Here is a 15,176-nt window from a genome sequence, read left to right as displayed (position 1 = left end):
CCGTGCGCGTAGAGGTGCGCGGCTGTGAGCTTGCATCCGGGAGATAGTAGGTTCGAATCCCACTATCGGCAGCCCTGAAAATGGTTTTCCGTGGTTTCCCATTTTTACACCAGGCAAATGCTGGGGCTGTACCTTAATTAAGGCCACGGCTGCTTCCTTCCAACTCCTAGGCCTTTCCTATCCCATCGTCGCCATAAGACCTATCTGTGTTGGTGCGTCGTAAAGTCCCTAGCAAAAAAAAAAAGTAATGGATGCTGAAAATATAACAGATTCCAATTACAGGAATAATTACCTATTTTATTAGTTAAAGTCAATATGGAACAAACATGATATTTCATCAACAGAACTGTAGTAAAATTAAAATTCAGGAAACTCAATCGTCAAATATTACCAGTGTTTCGCCCAGAATGCGGCATGGGCTCATCAGTTGGATACCGCACCTTTTCCAAGACACTGGCCGGCTAGCACGCCGGTAGCGACATCACTGCAAGCCATACATGTGATAAGCACAATGCAGTGCCGACGTACTAGGGGAGAATTGCATCTCCACTTGCTATATTGCCCTCCCGGGCTAGCATGAGCAAAATATGGCTTCCGATTGAGATAGCTAAAATTAAAATTCAGGAAACTCAATCGTCAAATATTACCAGTTATTCGCCCAGAGTGAGGCATGGGCTCATCAGTTGGATACCGCACCCCAGTGTCTTGGAAAAGGTGCGGTATCCAACCGATGAGCCCATGCCGCAGAATCAGCTGCTCAACTTACAGTATGTTTGAGAGTATGGCTCCAACAAACAAAGCAAAACTTGCTGCTTTAGCTAAACTTATATGTTGTACAGTGGTAAAAAGGAAGAAAAGAAATACCAGGAAATGCTGGACTCGGGATTGGATCAAAAGAAGAGAAGAAGGTAGAGGATTGCTGTCCTTGGTCGAAAATTAGTTGAGGTTAGAAGACCAGCATTCATATAGGGATTCGGCGATTGTGTTTTCTGCCTCTCTTCTTGCATTTCTGTTGTGGTCAAGTGGTGTTTTAACTTCGTACAAACAAGAATATTTCCGGTATTTGTCAGTAAAACACTAACAGCTTCCTTAGTCCACCCGGATCCTGCCATTTTAGAAACAAGTGTTTGTTTACAATCGAGCTTCACAATCTTCTCACGGCGTGGTGCCAACATCATCGTGATGTCAGCTTCGCTGATTGGTTCGTTTCGTAAAATTAATTTTACGGAATAGAACATGTCCTATTTTATGAAAAGTTTTATCAAATGTTTTATAAAACTTGAATTTGACAGTGAGCAACAGAAATTTTATAAAATTAAATTATTGTACAATAAATTTGACAGAAAATTTTACCATGAGCAACAGGCATAATATAAATGGTGTGAAAATGTTGCTTATAGGGTTGGTAGGTGCATACATTTCAGTGGCTTGGCAGACTAATATGTAAAAGCAACTTCTGACTCAGTGAGGAAAGCAATGGGAAACTACTCCACTCCTCATTTACAGGCCAATGACCTAGATGTTAGGCCCCTTTAAACAACAAGCATCATCACTCATATCCCTAGTATGCCTCTTCAGTGATGCCTAGGCCAACTACAGCAGCTAATGGTGGAGCTGTTGAGAAACCAACCAGCCTTTGGACTGAGGACTGAACAAACACACATACAGGAGTAAATAACTAGAATGATGGTATACTGCATACACACCACTACCATTAAGTTCCGTCAGTACTTTCAATGCATATAACTACTAAATTAAAACTATGCAAACCCATTATTTTACATATATACTGAAAAAACACATAAGAATGGTACAGAATGAACATACTCTTATTCGAATTGGTCACCATGTGCAGCAACATAGAGGTGAAGATGTTGAGGCCACTCGTCAATAGCTGCACGAATCATGTTCAGTGGAAATTTTTTGACAGTTGACGCGATTGATTTTTTACCATCTCAATATTGCAGTGCCATTTTTGACATGCTATCACCTCAAGTTCTGCCACAGAGAATAATTCAATGGATTGAGTTCCAGACTTCCACTAGGCCAGTCAGCAGCAGCAATGAACCATGGGACATTGGTTGCCAACCACTACTGCAGCATTTTTGCTTTCTGTGCAGGAGCGCTATCCTGCTGAAAAATCCATTATTTCCCTTCAAGCAGCTTCGAATTAATAGGTGGTATAATCTTTTCCAACATCAGACAGACAGCTGCAAAAGTCTTTACAGCACCTTTGCAAAAATGCACCTCCGATGCTCCCCGCCAGGAAACCGCCCTTCATACCATGACAGAAGCAGGGTGATGCTGCGCTGCACACATGGAACTTTCTTTCTTGCTTCCTTGGAGAACTGCAGATTCCAAGATTGTTTTGCTTATTAAATGACTCTTCCACAGTGAACATTTTTTCATCTGTGAATAGGATGCCACGATACTGTCTCTCCCCATACGTTGTTAACGAAGCCTGGGATTGAACCCGGTATATCTCCTTTAATTTTTCAGTTGGTAAATGCTGTGTGTATCTTTTATATTCACCAACAGGTAAATCATCCTTCAAAATAAGTGACATAGTTAATGGAAATATGTTCATTTTACGAGACAAAATTGTTTGTTTATGAAAAGCATTGCGTCTAATCCTTGCACGAACAGTATTCACAACTTCTTTTATGTGAACACACCTAGGGCGGTGCGATCTGACGCGATCAACTGTTGCACACATTTTTTTTAAACACACGTTATTGCCCAAAACACAAATCATTCATTGATACTGATAGGTTTCAGTGCAGAAAAAAATTCCTTAGCTCGCTTTCCACAACACAATAATGCCAATACAGTGATATGATTCTTGTACACACCCCACTCCATCTTTTACTGCTGTCGGCACACTGCTAGACGGTTACTGGTGGAGTCGTGAAGGTGACGTTGTGGATGACAACATATAGCATAGCCACGCTTGTTCATTCACAGTTACCATACTACAGCGTGTTTAGATTTTACTGACAGAAATTATGGCAGTACTGTGTATGTAGAGTAGTAAATGAGTTGCAGGACTGTGAACAACTGCAGGGGGAAATAGACATGTTGCAAAGATGGACAGCAGACAATAGTATGATGTGATGGTAAATGGGATGAAAAGTCAGGTTGTAAGTTTCACCAAGAGCAAAAGTCTTCTCAGTTTTAAGTACTGTGTTGATGGGGTGGTCATACCTAGATGTTAATATAAAGAATGATCTTGACTGGGGTAATCATTCTTTCTTACAAGTTGTTTCACGTCGCACCGACAGTGATAGGTCTTATGGTGATGATGGGACAGGAAAGGGTTAGGAGTGGGAAGGAAGCAGCCCATCATTTGCCTGGTGTGAAAATGGGAAACCACGAAAAACCATCTTGAGGGCTGCCAATAGTGGGGTTCCACTATCTCCCGAATACTGGCTGCACTTAACCGACTACAGCTATCGAGCTTGGTAAAAATAATCATATCAACGAGGTTGTTGTGCCTAAGAAAGGTGACAGATCTCTTTACACGGCTTTGAGAGTATTAAGGGGTTGTAGTAAGGAGACTGCATATAAGTCTCTCACATGAGCCCTATTAGAGTATGGTTCCAGTGTATGGGACCAACACCAAGAATACTTGATATGAGAACTGGAAAAGATCTAAGGGAAAGCAATACGATTTGTTCTGGGTGATTTAGGACAAAGTAGTGTTACAAAAATGTTGCAAACTTTGAGCTGGGAAGACTTGGAAGTAAGGAGACAAGATGCTCGACTACGGGTATGTTTTGAGCTGTCAGCGGAGAGAAGGTGACAGGGTTCATTCAATCTACGAAGATCTGGTCGAAATTAAATGGAACTCGGACCAATCACAGTGTATGTGGGAATCTCCTGTACAAGTGGAGGAAAAGACCTTCAACATGTTGTGAGTGTGGTGCTGTAAGGCAGCCAGTAGGCACTTAGTTTAAAAATGCCCACAATCCTCTTACAGTGGTGAATTAAGAGACTTCTTCCTAGGGACACCACAGGCACTTCAATAAATTTGTAATCTTGATGTACCGAGCTCAATACCTGCAGTCACTGAAGTGCGGCCAGTATCCAGTATTCAGGAGATAGTGGGTTTGAAACCCACTGTCGCCAGCCCTGAAGATGGTTTTCCATGGTTTCCCATTTTCAAACCAGGCAAATGCTGAGGCTGTACCTTAATTAAGGCCACGGCCGCTTCTTTCCCACTCCTAGCCCTTTCCTCTCCCATCATCTCCATAAGACCTCTATGTGTCGGTGTGATGTAAAACAACTTGTAATTAAAAAAAAAGAAACCTTGATGCAGAATTATAAATAATTTTCATGTATGCCATACGATAAATAAATAAATAAATAAATAAATAAATAAATAAATAAATAAACAGTGGAGAGATGACATGTAATGACATTGATAGACGAATAAGCTGGAGCGGAGCTTTTAAAAGTAGGAAGATCATAATATGCAGATAAAGTTGAAATTCAAGAGGACAAATTGGGGCAACTATTCATTTATAGGACGAGATGTAAGTGATTGGAATAAATTATGAGGGAAATAGTTTGATAAATTTCCAAGGTCTTCAATAACGTTTAAGAAAAAGCTACGTATACAACTGATAGGGAATCTGCCACCTGGACAAGAGGCCTAAATGCACACGATTGATGGATTGTACATAAACCAGCACATTCCATGCGACATCTTAACGAGGTTCAAGTCGCAAGGGCCGTCACTTTGATCCAGGAAGGATGGACTTTTCGTTGTGTTGCTGTGGATCTCAATGCCTCTCCATCAGTTATTCAATGCTTGTGGAATCGCTACAATGAGACAAACCAGCTCACAAGGAGGCTTGGACAAGGTCGTGGACGAATGACAATCTTACAGGATGACCGACATCTGACCATCTGTGCGTTGTGGCGTCGTTCAGCAATTGCCAGAGAACTGCAACAAGAACTCAGGAGGGTCACTGGAGTGAACAGTGTCTGACCAGACAGTAAGGAACAGGTTAAGAGAAGTGTCCTTACAAACCAGACGTCCTGTTCGAGTGCCTCATTTAAAGCAGCAACATCATGCAGCTCGCCTTATGTTTGCCTGTACCCACGTCAACTGGCAACTTCGCTAATGGAGACCTGTGTTGTTCACAGACGAGTCCAGATTTCTCCTAACACAGCGTGATGGACGTCAACGTGTATGGAGACGCCGTGGCGAAAAGTACATGCCAAATGTTGTCCGGGAAGGCGACCGATTCAGACAAGGTTCTGTGATGGTGTGCGGTGGCATCAGTACTGATGGCCGTACGGACCTTGTCGTCGTCCTTAGTAAACTTACCGCTGTGGGGTACATCGAGCAGATACTGCTACAGAATGTGTTGGTTGCTGCATATGGTGTTGACCCTGAATTCGTACTCATGTACAACAATGCCAGGGCTCATGTAGCGCGCATCACCAGAGCTGTCATGCGAGAACTGGACATTCAAGAGATGGAATGGCCAGCAGCTAGTCCCGACCTTAATCCCATCGAGCATGAGTGCGATAGGCTTGACAGAAGTCTTCGTGGGGATCCTGTTCCACCACAGACGCTCCAAGACCTCGAACAGGCCCTCATTGAAGAATGGCACCTAATACCGCACCATGACCTGCATCAACTTATACGGAGCATGCCACGTAGGTGCCAAGCTGTGATAAATGCTCATGGAGGACATACACCATACTGAAGGTCTCCACCTGTGATAAAAATCCACCCTAGAGGACTGTTATCACTTTGTTTTCGCCCCTATTTCGACATTTCCGTTTGTGTTCTGAAAATCAACGTGAATCCATTGATGTCCTTTTGTATACTTTAACGGTAAAGAATAAAGGTTAGTTGGTAATATACCTGAGTGTGAGGTACTGTTTTGTGGAGCATGGCATACGTTCAAAAACAAGTTCACCTAATATTTTTGAACTGAGTATCTCGGCAAAAGTTCAGTAAGACTTACCATTTTCCAGCGCATGCATCTAGGCGCAATTGCACTGTAATTTGTTTCTCTCTTGCTCACTTCTCGCAATGGTCGTGATTGTTAATTGATAAATTTCATTTTGTTCCGTATTGATAGTCACCAAATGTCATAAAAGAAAGAAAAGTATTGATCAGGTGGAACTTTTCTTTCTTTTATGACACATGGTCATGATTGTGCGGTGATCAGGGCTGCCAACTGTTCCAAGGGGGTCTGAGGGCATAACCCCACAGGTTAGAAGCTGCAAAGTGGCCCTAGGCCTCTAGTATCCCGCGTGACACCTCCATCGGTGTGGATACGTTAGGGTAGGTTAGTGACAAAGTTGTGTATTTCTTGTGCGCGGGGTGTCAACGGAATTTTAATTTTACTTCATTGCTGTGAGTGACGTCATATCCCATTGCGGCTCACCCAATGAAAATACTGGTACGTAACTGGGCGATGGATAATGGCACGTGATAAATTGCATTAGGTTATAAAAGCAAAATTACTTCTGGGGGACGGTGGGTTGGGTTCTTGGCTGTCGTAGTGAACACATCTCTCCTCTACAAGGTATTCCACTTAAGACTTCTAACATATTACATCCTTATCATGCTATACTGCCCGTCATCATTTCTTGATGGATACAGTACTTTTGCATCCATCTCTTGGTACAGGCCAGAGTAAAGTGTAGCTTCCACAGAAGTCCCAGTCAACATCCATGGTTGTAACAATATGGAAGTTGCTGGGGTATGGGTAGTGCTGAGTAATGACATTCGGAGCATGACTAGTGCATCTGAGTGTTATGAAAGGTGCTGCTCATAGGGTCAGCCGTGCTGCGATAGTACTTTCTGACCCAGCGAGGAAAGCAATGGCAAACTACCTCACTCCTCATCTTGCCTAGTACACCCCATGTTGGTGCTGCCATTGGTTTTTGGGGTTTCCTTATAACCGCATAACCTTCAGTGGTGCTATTTGAGGATTCAACCAGCCTCTGGGCTGATGACCTAACAGACAGACATCATGCTATAAAAGTCATACTGAATTTCTCATGCCAATTATTTAGATTAATTAGATAGTTCTGTCATAAGCTTCAATAATATTGAGCACAATAATTATTAGGCATTACCAAGCGGAGCATGTTAACACATGGAGCCAAGATCTGCATTGGGGAGACGAGTGGGTTCAAACCCCACCGGCAGCTGTCCTGACAATGGTTTTCTGCATCTGCAGTCGCTTAAGTGCGGCCAGTATCCAGTATAAGGGAGATAGTGGGTTCGAACCCCACTGTCGGCAGCCCTGAAGACGGTTTTTCTATTTTCATAATAGGTAAATGCTGGGGCTGTAGCTTAATTAAGGCCACGGCCGCTTCCTTCCCATTTCTAGCCCTTTCCTATCCCATCGCTGCCGTAAGATCTATCTGTGTCGGTGCGACGTAAAGCAACTTGTAAGAAAATGGTTTTCTGTGGCTTCCCATTTTTAATTAGAGGCAAATGGTAGGACAGTTCTTTTGCATAGGCCACAGCCGATTCCTTCGAAGTCCTTACCCAACCAGGCTCTCTGAGCAACAACTATTTTATTACATCCATTGTAATGCTCTGACGTTTTTGAAAAATTACCGCATACAATAGGTTAAAATTTAATTTTACAAATTGTAAGACACTTACTATATCTCTGACCAAGAGCTTCAAAAAGTAGATCTCGTTTAACTCCTATTGTCGGCATGCTTGACAATCAATTCTTCACATATGTATATTTTATTATTATTTCTTCCCACAATTCACAAACGTAAACAGAAATCTCTATGCCACTGTATGCCACATGGCCTTCTTCCTGCTCTATCCTCTTTGCACACGACCAAAGAGATACAGCAAAGAATATTTATGAATGAATTGCGATGGGAAATAGAAAATAAATTTTTATTCAAAAATACTGAGCACACTATGTATGCGAATATTCTCTTCTTTTCTTTCTTTCATGAGGAGGTTGGTTTGGGATTAAGTCCACTATTTCCCAGTCACAAGTCCTACTTAATATCAAATACAGTAGAGACAATACACGACACTTACGGATTTCGCCTTGCGAAAATGGGAGACAATTCGACGGTGGCGCTCCTAGTGACTTGACCTGAACAAATCGCGCTAAATTCAAATATCAATGAAAATGTATATACGGAAATGGATAAATAAATTACGTCTAGAAAGAAAGTGGTATTGAGATATTAACTTCGAAGTTGCTAAAGCAATTCTGGATAAATGAATGAAGAATTATTTAAAAGGTTATTATTCAAAGACTGAAATTAGACATATAAACAAGGTGTGAAATGGACTGCTGTGAAATGGCTTGATCTTCCATTTATGCATTACTTTTTTAGCTTTAGCATACCTGCCTGAAATCTTACGGTTGGATTTGTCTTTTTTCCTCATTTGAAAACATTGTATCATCACATTAAGACATTTGTCAATAAAAATATCGGCACATTCCTTACACATATGATGCAATGAATTCACATTTAATAGCTGGACAATTTTCCTCTTAACATGAAGCCTACTAACAGAAAGAAAATCTATAAAATCTCGGCTTTAATCTGAGAAGAGGGATAAAAGAAAGAAAAGTTTGAAAATGTTGTCGACAGTGATGCTTTGAGGAATATTTACGTACAATTAGAGTAAAAATGTAACATACCCTTGGCTGTATTATCGAGGAGTTTTAAAGTCGCTGGCCTGGAAATGATCTGAACAGATCTTATAATTCTTATACAAGCGTAACGTCCCTTCTTTCTTGTACACTTTATCCAAATCGCTTCTGTGACATTTCAAAACCCACAGATCACACCTACAACAACACATCGGTATTGAAGGTTAACTGCTGCACTATACAATAAAATATGCGTATTATATTTTGAGCCCGTTAAAATATGGGTCGAGCAGGTCAGAAGATTATGAAGTACTATAAAAATCACTGTCACTGGAAGAATATATATGCAAACACAATATTACTTACATGTTCTTGTCACGAGGGAACCTGAAGAACGAGCGCGCATTTTTCTCTACTTCGTAATTACTGCAGCCAAACACAGCACATACCTTTCCCCTCATGTTGAGAGGAGATATCAAGGAATGACACACGCTACTATTTAATTATGCCAACTCACTGAAAACGCATAAATAACACCAAAAACTTCACACAAAAATACCCGTGCTCTTATGACAGAATCAGTACCGTTCAGGTCTATCCGCTAGAGTGAGCTCCAATAGCTGTCCCTCGATATCTCGCTCAGTGTCGCGTATTGTCTCTAGTGTATTTGGATACACTCACATCAGTAATAACCGTTTTAGACACAAGTATATGTAATAAGAAAAAACACTATTCTGTTCAATCAATCAATCAATCAATACTGATCTGCATTTAGCTTTTTCCTAAATGATTTCAAAGAAATTTGATTTTTTCCAGTTCTTGAATCAGGTAATCCTGGTGAGGGGCCCATACACTGGAACCATACTCTAGTTGGGGTCTTACCAGAGACTTATAATAATAATTTATTTAACGCGCACAATGTGCAAAGAATTATTATATAAATCATTAGTCTTCGTTGCAAAATTTCACCAGTGATTCTGATCGCTGTTTACAATTTAAAACATGGTACCTAGTACAGTGTGCACCACATCTTAAACATACACAGTTCAAACCTAGTTCTACTCTACCGATTTCTACTCTATCGATGCCATGCTAAATCGCGAGTGGGTTCAAGGTGGATATGAACTGCGACACCTGCTGACAAGGTTCTCCGTTCATGGGTTCCATTGTAAACTGTGTAATATAAAGCCAAATACAGTAGAGACAATACACGACACTTACGGATTTCGCCTTGCTAAAATGGGAGACAATTCGACGGTGGCGCTCCTAGTGACTTGACCTGAACAAATCGCGCTAAATTCAAATATCAATGGAAATGTATATACGGAAATGGTTAAATAAATTACGTCTAGAAAGACAGTGGTATTGAGATATTAACTTCGAAGTTGCTAAAGCAATTCTGGATAAATGAATGAATTATTTAAAAGGTTATTATTCAAAGACTGAAATTAGACATATAAACAAGGTGTGAAATGGACTGCTGTGAAATGGCTTGATCTTTCATTTATGCATTACTTTTTTAGCTTTAGCATACCTGCCTGAAATCTTACGATTGGATTTGTCTTTTTTCCTCATTTAAAAACAATGTATCATCACATTAAGACATTTGTCAATAAAAATATCGGCACATTCCATACACATATGATGCAATGAATTAACATTTAAAAGCTGGACAATTTTCCTCTTAACATGAAGCCTACTAACAGAAAGAAAATCTATAAAATCCCGGCTTTAATCTGAGAAGAGGGAAAGTCGCTGGCCTGGAAATGATCTGAACAGATCTTATAATTCTTATACAAGCGTAACGTCCCTTCTTTCTTGTACACTTTATCCAAATCGCTTCTGTGACATTTCAAAACCCACAGATCACACCTACAACAACACATTGGTATTGAAGGTTAACTGCTGCACTATACAATAAAATATGCGTATTATATTTTAAGCCAGTTAAAACATGGGTCGATCAGGTCAGAAAATTATGATGTACTATTAAAATCTCTGTCACTGTAAGAATATATATGCAAACACAATATTACTTACATGTTCTTGTCACGAGGGAACCTGAAGAACGAGCGCGCATTTTTCTCTACTTCGTAATTACTGCAGCCAAACACAGCACATACCTTTCCCCTCATGTTGAGAGGAGATATCAAGGAATGACACACGCTACTATCAAATTATATCAACTCACTGAAAACGCATAAATAACACCAAAAACTTCACACAAAAATGCACGTGCTCTTATGACAGAATCAGTACCGTTCAGGTCTATCCGCTAGAGTAAGCTCCAATAGCTGTCCCTCGATATCTCGCTCAGTGTCGCGTATTGTCTCTACTGTATTTGATAAAGCGTTATCAGGGGGGCTCATTCCCGACTCCCGCGCTTTGCTTCCAGCGTAACATCGTCTCATGCTGACGTCACGTGGAGGTCTGTCGGCAGCTGTTGCGGTGAACGATAAGGAACTCACTTTCAGTATAGGTCTATTTTGCGGTAGGCAGTCTTGTAACATTTTCAGTATTGTTTTGATTGTTGGGTTAAAGGTGAGTAAGGTTTCTAAATAATACTTAGTTAATAGTGCTATGGCACAATGTACTAATTGGGGATGAAAAACAACTGGTGTCTTGTACCACAGATTTCCAAAACGTGAGGTGCGCAGTAAATTACAAGGAGTCTGAAAAGATCGCGGTTTTGACATTTGATGAAATGACTATAGACGGACGTGTTTCATACCATTCATCTGATGACCGCATACTAGGGCCTCACAGCAACGTCCAGGTAGCGATGGTTCGAGGGCTCTTTGCTGCATGGAAGCAACCCATTTTTTATGATTTTGACGTGACAATGACGTCAGAGTTTTTAAGAAATATAATTTATACTTGAGGCTTGTGACATGCATATTGTCGCAGTAACTTGTGACCCTGGGGGGGGGGGGGCAAAAATTTAAAGTGTGGAAGGAGCTAAACGTACACAAGGACAAGAGCATTTTGCCAATCCAGTGGATGATGAAAGGAAGGTGTGGGTGTTCTGTGATGTACCCCACCTCTTGAAATTATTGAGAAACAACTTTTTAGATGAATGTTTGACGTTAGCTGATGGTTCAGAATTTCAGAAGAAGACAACAGAACACCTATTACAAATTCAAACAGGGGTCCTATCAACTACACATCATTTAATGAGGCTCATCTTGTGAGTGTAACAGACAGATCCTGTCAGAATGTGAGAATAGCTGCGCACAGCTCTGGCAGTGCGGTATACTTTAAACAAGGACGCTGAAAGCAACTTCATCGAGCTAGTCAATGACACATTCGACGTGTTGAATTTCAGGGCACCTAAAGATGAAAATACTCCCTTTAGGAGTGGATACGGCTTAAACTTAAGGAGCCAGGAAAATATTCTGAAGCGCTTTCTCAAAGGTGATTACACAAGTGAGATTTGGTAAACGGAAAACTTTACTTCCGTTTCAGAAGGGGTTCATAATATTTACAAACTCTCTCTTAGGACTTTCTGAAGACATGGAACATGAAAATATGCCTTATATTTTAACCGCCAGATTAAACTACGTGTCCGTGGCCTAGGAGTTTTTTAAATAGCAATCCGTTTCCTTTTGAAGTTCGTAACAGAATTCGACTTCTATTACTCACAGGGAGTAATGAAATCCCTCTCTCCTGTAGTGTGTCAGTGAAAATTGAAAATAATTCATTGCCGAGTGATACGGGCACTTTTCATCCTGATGCTGATAATGAGAAAGATTTCTTGAGCTCCGCAAGCAATGACCTATATATATTGTAGATGTTTTTGAGGGGCCGTTAACACCTGTACCCGTAGATGAATAGGAAGAAACGTTGGAGTTGTTAAGACTTGGAAGACTTGAGCCAGAACTTCGAAACTGAAGACGTAAACCAGGATGCAATTAAATATCTTGCAGGCTACTTGGCATTCAAATGTCGCTGTGTTGATAATGGCTTGGGTGACAAAGGTGAAATGTTTGCCTTGGCACAGGAAGTGCCTCACGACTGGTTATCAATCATTTCAAAAGAAGTCCTTACTCGTCCAACCGAAGAATGGTATCAAAATGTTATGCAGTTTGATGTACTGTTTGGTAGTTTTCACGGGATTTATACTTCTAAATGTGAAAGAGTAATGCAGACTTTGACTTCTATAATAAAATCAAAATTTCCAGAACTTGACTAGAATATTATATCGCTGTACGTCAGAACTAGGACTTTCATTAGATCATATAGATGCTATGAAGAAGTATTAAGCGGAAAAGAGTCGACTGTGGGCAGCTTCAGCCTCTTCAACAACTGCCTAAGTCATCAAAACGTAAGTTTCAAAATACAATTAAACCAATAACTATTTCAGTGTTTCTGTTCATGTATTGTTCTTACAGCCGTCTTTTAAGATGTAATTACTCAAAGTTTCTTCTATATTCTATCCATAATATTATATCACTGATTGCAGGTGGTATGTCAAGTACCTCTTTATTATAATAAAGCCAACTTTTTAATTATTTATAAGAAATTGAATTTATTTTTCTTAATTATCGAGGTTTATGCTGCATGCAGGCAATGCAGGCGCGCGCTTCTAGCCCTCCCGGCTACGTCACGCGTGATCAACCAATGACAGCGCTGTGAGCGGGAATGGCCTACCTAATATACTCTATCTACCTTGAAGCGTTATCATGAACCAGGTTTACCAGAGACTTATATGCACTCTCCTTTACATCCTTGGAAATCTTGGAATACGTAGGGATCCTATTGGTCTTTAGCAAAACAAAACTAAAAACACTTAACTAGGATGTAACAAGAATGAAATGTGATCAGTGATCTCAATATATATTAGAGCTCAGTGGTTTACACTTACGGAACACTGTGCAGGGATTTTGATATGTTTGTAGTGGCTAACCGGATGTTGTGCAATATCGTCTTTGTTTGAAATTGATGTATTTGAAACGTGGGTTCGTTGCATTGGGTTCGCGTTCGTATTTGTGGTTTTAATTCTAACAGTTTTATAGAGAAGCAGATTGGTTGTTGAATGGCAATTATGTAATGGTAACGATGTTGCTCTAGTATGTCCTATTTACCATAGAAATTGCGAACTGTTGTGCAGAAGTGTTAAGATACCTAACTATTTCAAAAGGTGAGCTATCGGTAGATTGATACAATCTATTTATATTAAATAAATCAATATTGTTATCTTTGAGTGATAATTTTATATTTATGAGTTTACTTTGTAAACTAGAATGATGTCCTGTTCCATTAAGGGACTTTTTAACTGTTTCCAAGTAAGGTATATACATACACCAGTCTTTGACACTGTACCAGTAATTAACTTTTTTGTATTTTGAGCTATACTAAGCATTAGTCTCCTTGGCCACATTGAATTCAGGGGAAATTTAAGTTTCATTCTTTCTGAAGTCGCCGAGCTCGATAGCTGCAGTCGCTTAAGTGCGGCCAGTATCCAGTATTCGGGAGAATGTAGGTTCGAACCCCACTGTCGGCAGTCCTGAAGATGGTTTTCCGTGGTTTCCCATTTTCACTCCAGGCAAATGCTGGGACTGTACCTTAATTAAGGCCACGGCCTCTTCCTTCCAACTCCTAGGCCTTTCCCATCCCATCGTCACCATAAGGCATCTATGTCGGTGTGACGTAAAACAAATTGTTGTTTCTGAAGTCGGCTGTAATGACGTATGTATTATTTTCAATGTTTATAATGGAGGGGAAATTATCAAAGTAGTGAAGGTACATCAAGAGTAGTATTCTGCATATATATGAAGGAAAAAGTTAAGCTAAGCGCTTCTATAAAATATCTCTACTGACAAAATTGCTATGAATAATTGAGAAGTTTAAATTGTTATGTGCATTAGAAGGTTACAAGTAAAGAATACCATAATCAAAATTTAACATCTAAACAACTGTAAATTTCTTGCGTGTGTGTGTGCATGTGTGTCAATGAGTCATTTATGTGTTACTTTGTTCCAGTCTTTGACATAGTCACTGGGATGTGACTTCATACTCACTCGCTCTTTAGGGTTCTGAGAGACATGAAGTTCCCGTACCGATCTCTCAATCCAATATTGTCAAAGCTGAGGTCTTCAATGTTTTGAAGTTTCAACCATTTGAAACACTTGAATTCCTCTATAGGATGCATCCATTTATCCAAGTACTCAGTGCAGGTTTCATAGAAACAAGACCGAGCTCGATAGCTGCAGTCGCTTAAGTGCGGCCAGTATCCAGTATTCGGGATATAGTAGGTTCGAACCCCACTGTCGGCGGCCCTGAAAATGGTTTTCCGTGGTTTCCCATTTTCACACCAGGCAAATGCTGGGGCTGTACCTTAATTAAGGCCACGGCCGCTTCCTTCCCACTCCTAGCCCTTCCCTGTCCCATCGTCGCCATAAGACCTATCTGTGTCGGTGCGACGTAAAGCAACTAGCAAAAAAAAAAAAAAAAAAAAATAGAAACAAGATACATTCTCCATAAACACTTTGCATTCTTTATCCAAACCATCTTTTGAAAATGTAGCCTATTTAACATCTGTCTGACTTGAAGGGGAATGGA

The 15,176-nt window shown here is 40.4% G+C and overlaps 2 protein-coding genes across 3 annotated transcripts in view; one reads left to right on the top strand and one right to left on the bottom strand.

The window, feature by feature from the left end:
• beta-PheRS (phenylalanine--tRNA ligase beta subunit) overlaps window positions 1–7,807 on the bottom strand; it is a 156,364-nt gene extending 148,557 nt beyond the window's left edge. For both annotated transcript variants that reach the window (XM_067147399.2, XM_067147401.2), the window contains exon 1: window positions 7,646–7,807. In XM_067147399.2, the coding sequence (XP_067003500.2) occupies window positions 7,646–7,703 (58 nt within the window). In that variant the 5' untranslated portion in view covers window positions 7,704–7,807. The remainder of the gene's footprint in view (window positions 1–7,645) is intronic.
• Window positions 7,808–13,599: 5,792 nt separating this feature from the next.
• Window positions 13,600–15,176, top strand: part of lds (lodestar) — a 38,881-nt gene continuing 37,304 nt past the window's right edge. Inside the window, exon 1 of the mRNA XM_067148125.2 lies at window positions 13,600–13,755. The gene's annotated coding sequence lies outside the window, so the exon portion shown is untranslated. The remainder of the gene's footprint in view (window positions 13,756–15,176) is intronic.

This window comes from Anabrus simplex, chromosome 5 (genome assembly GCF_040414725.1).
Source record: "Anabrus simplex isolate iqAnaSimp1 chromosome 5, ASM4041472v1, whole genome shotgun sequence".
NCBI classification, from domain to species: Eukaryota; Metazoa; Arthropoda; class Insecta; order Orthoptera; family Tettigoniidae; genus Anabrus; species Anabrus simplex.
The sequence above is the reverse complement of the archived record's forward strand: the minus strand, read 5'-3'. Positions and strand labels throughout refer to the sequence as shown.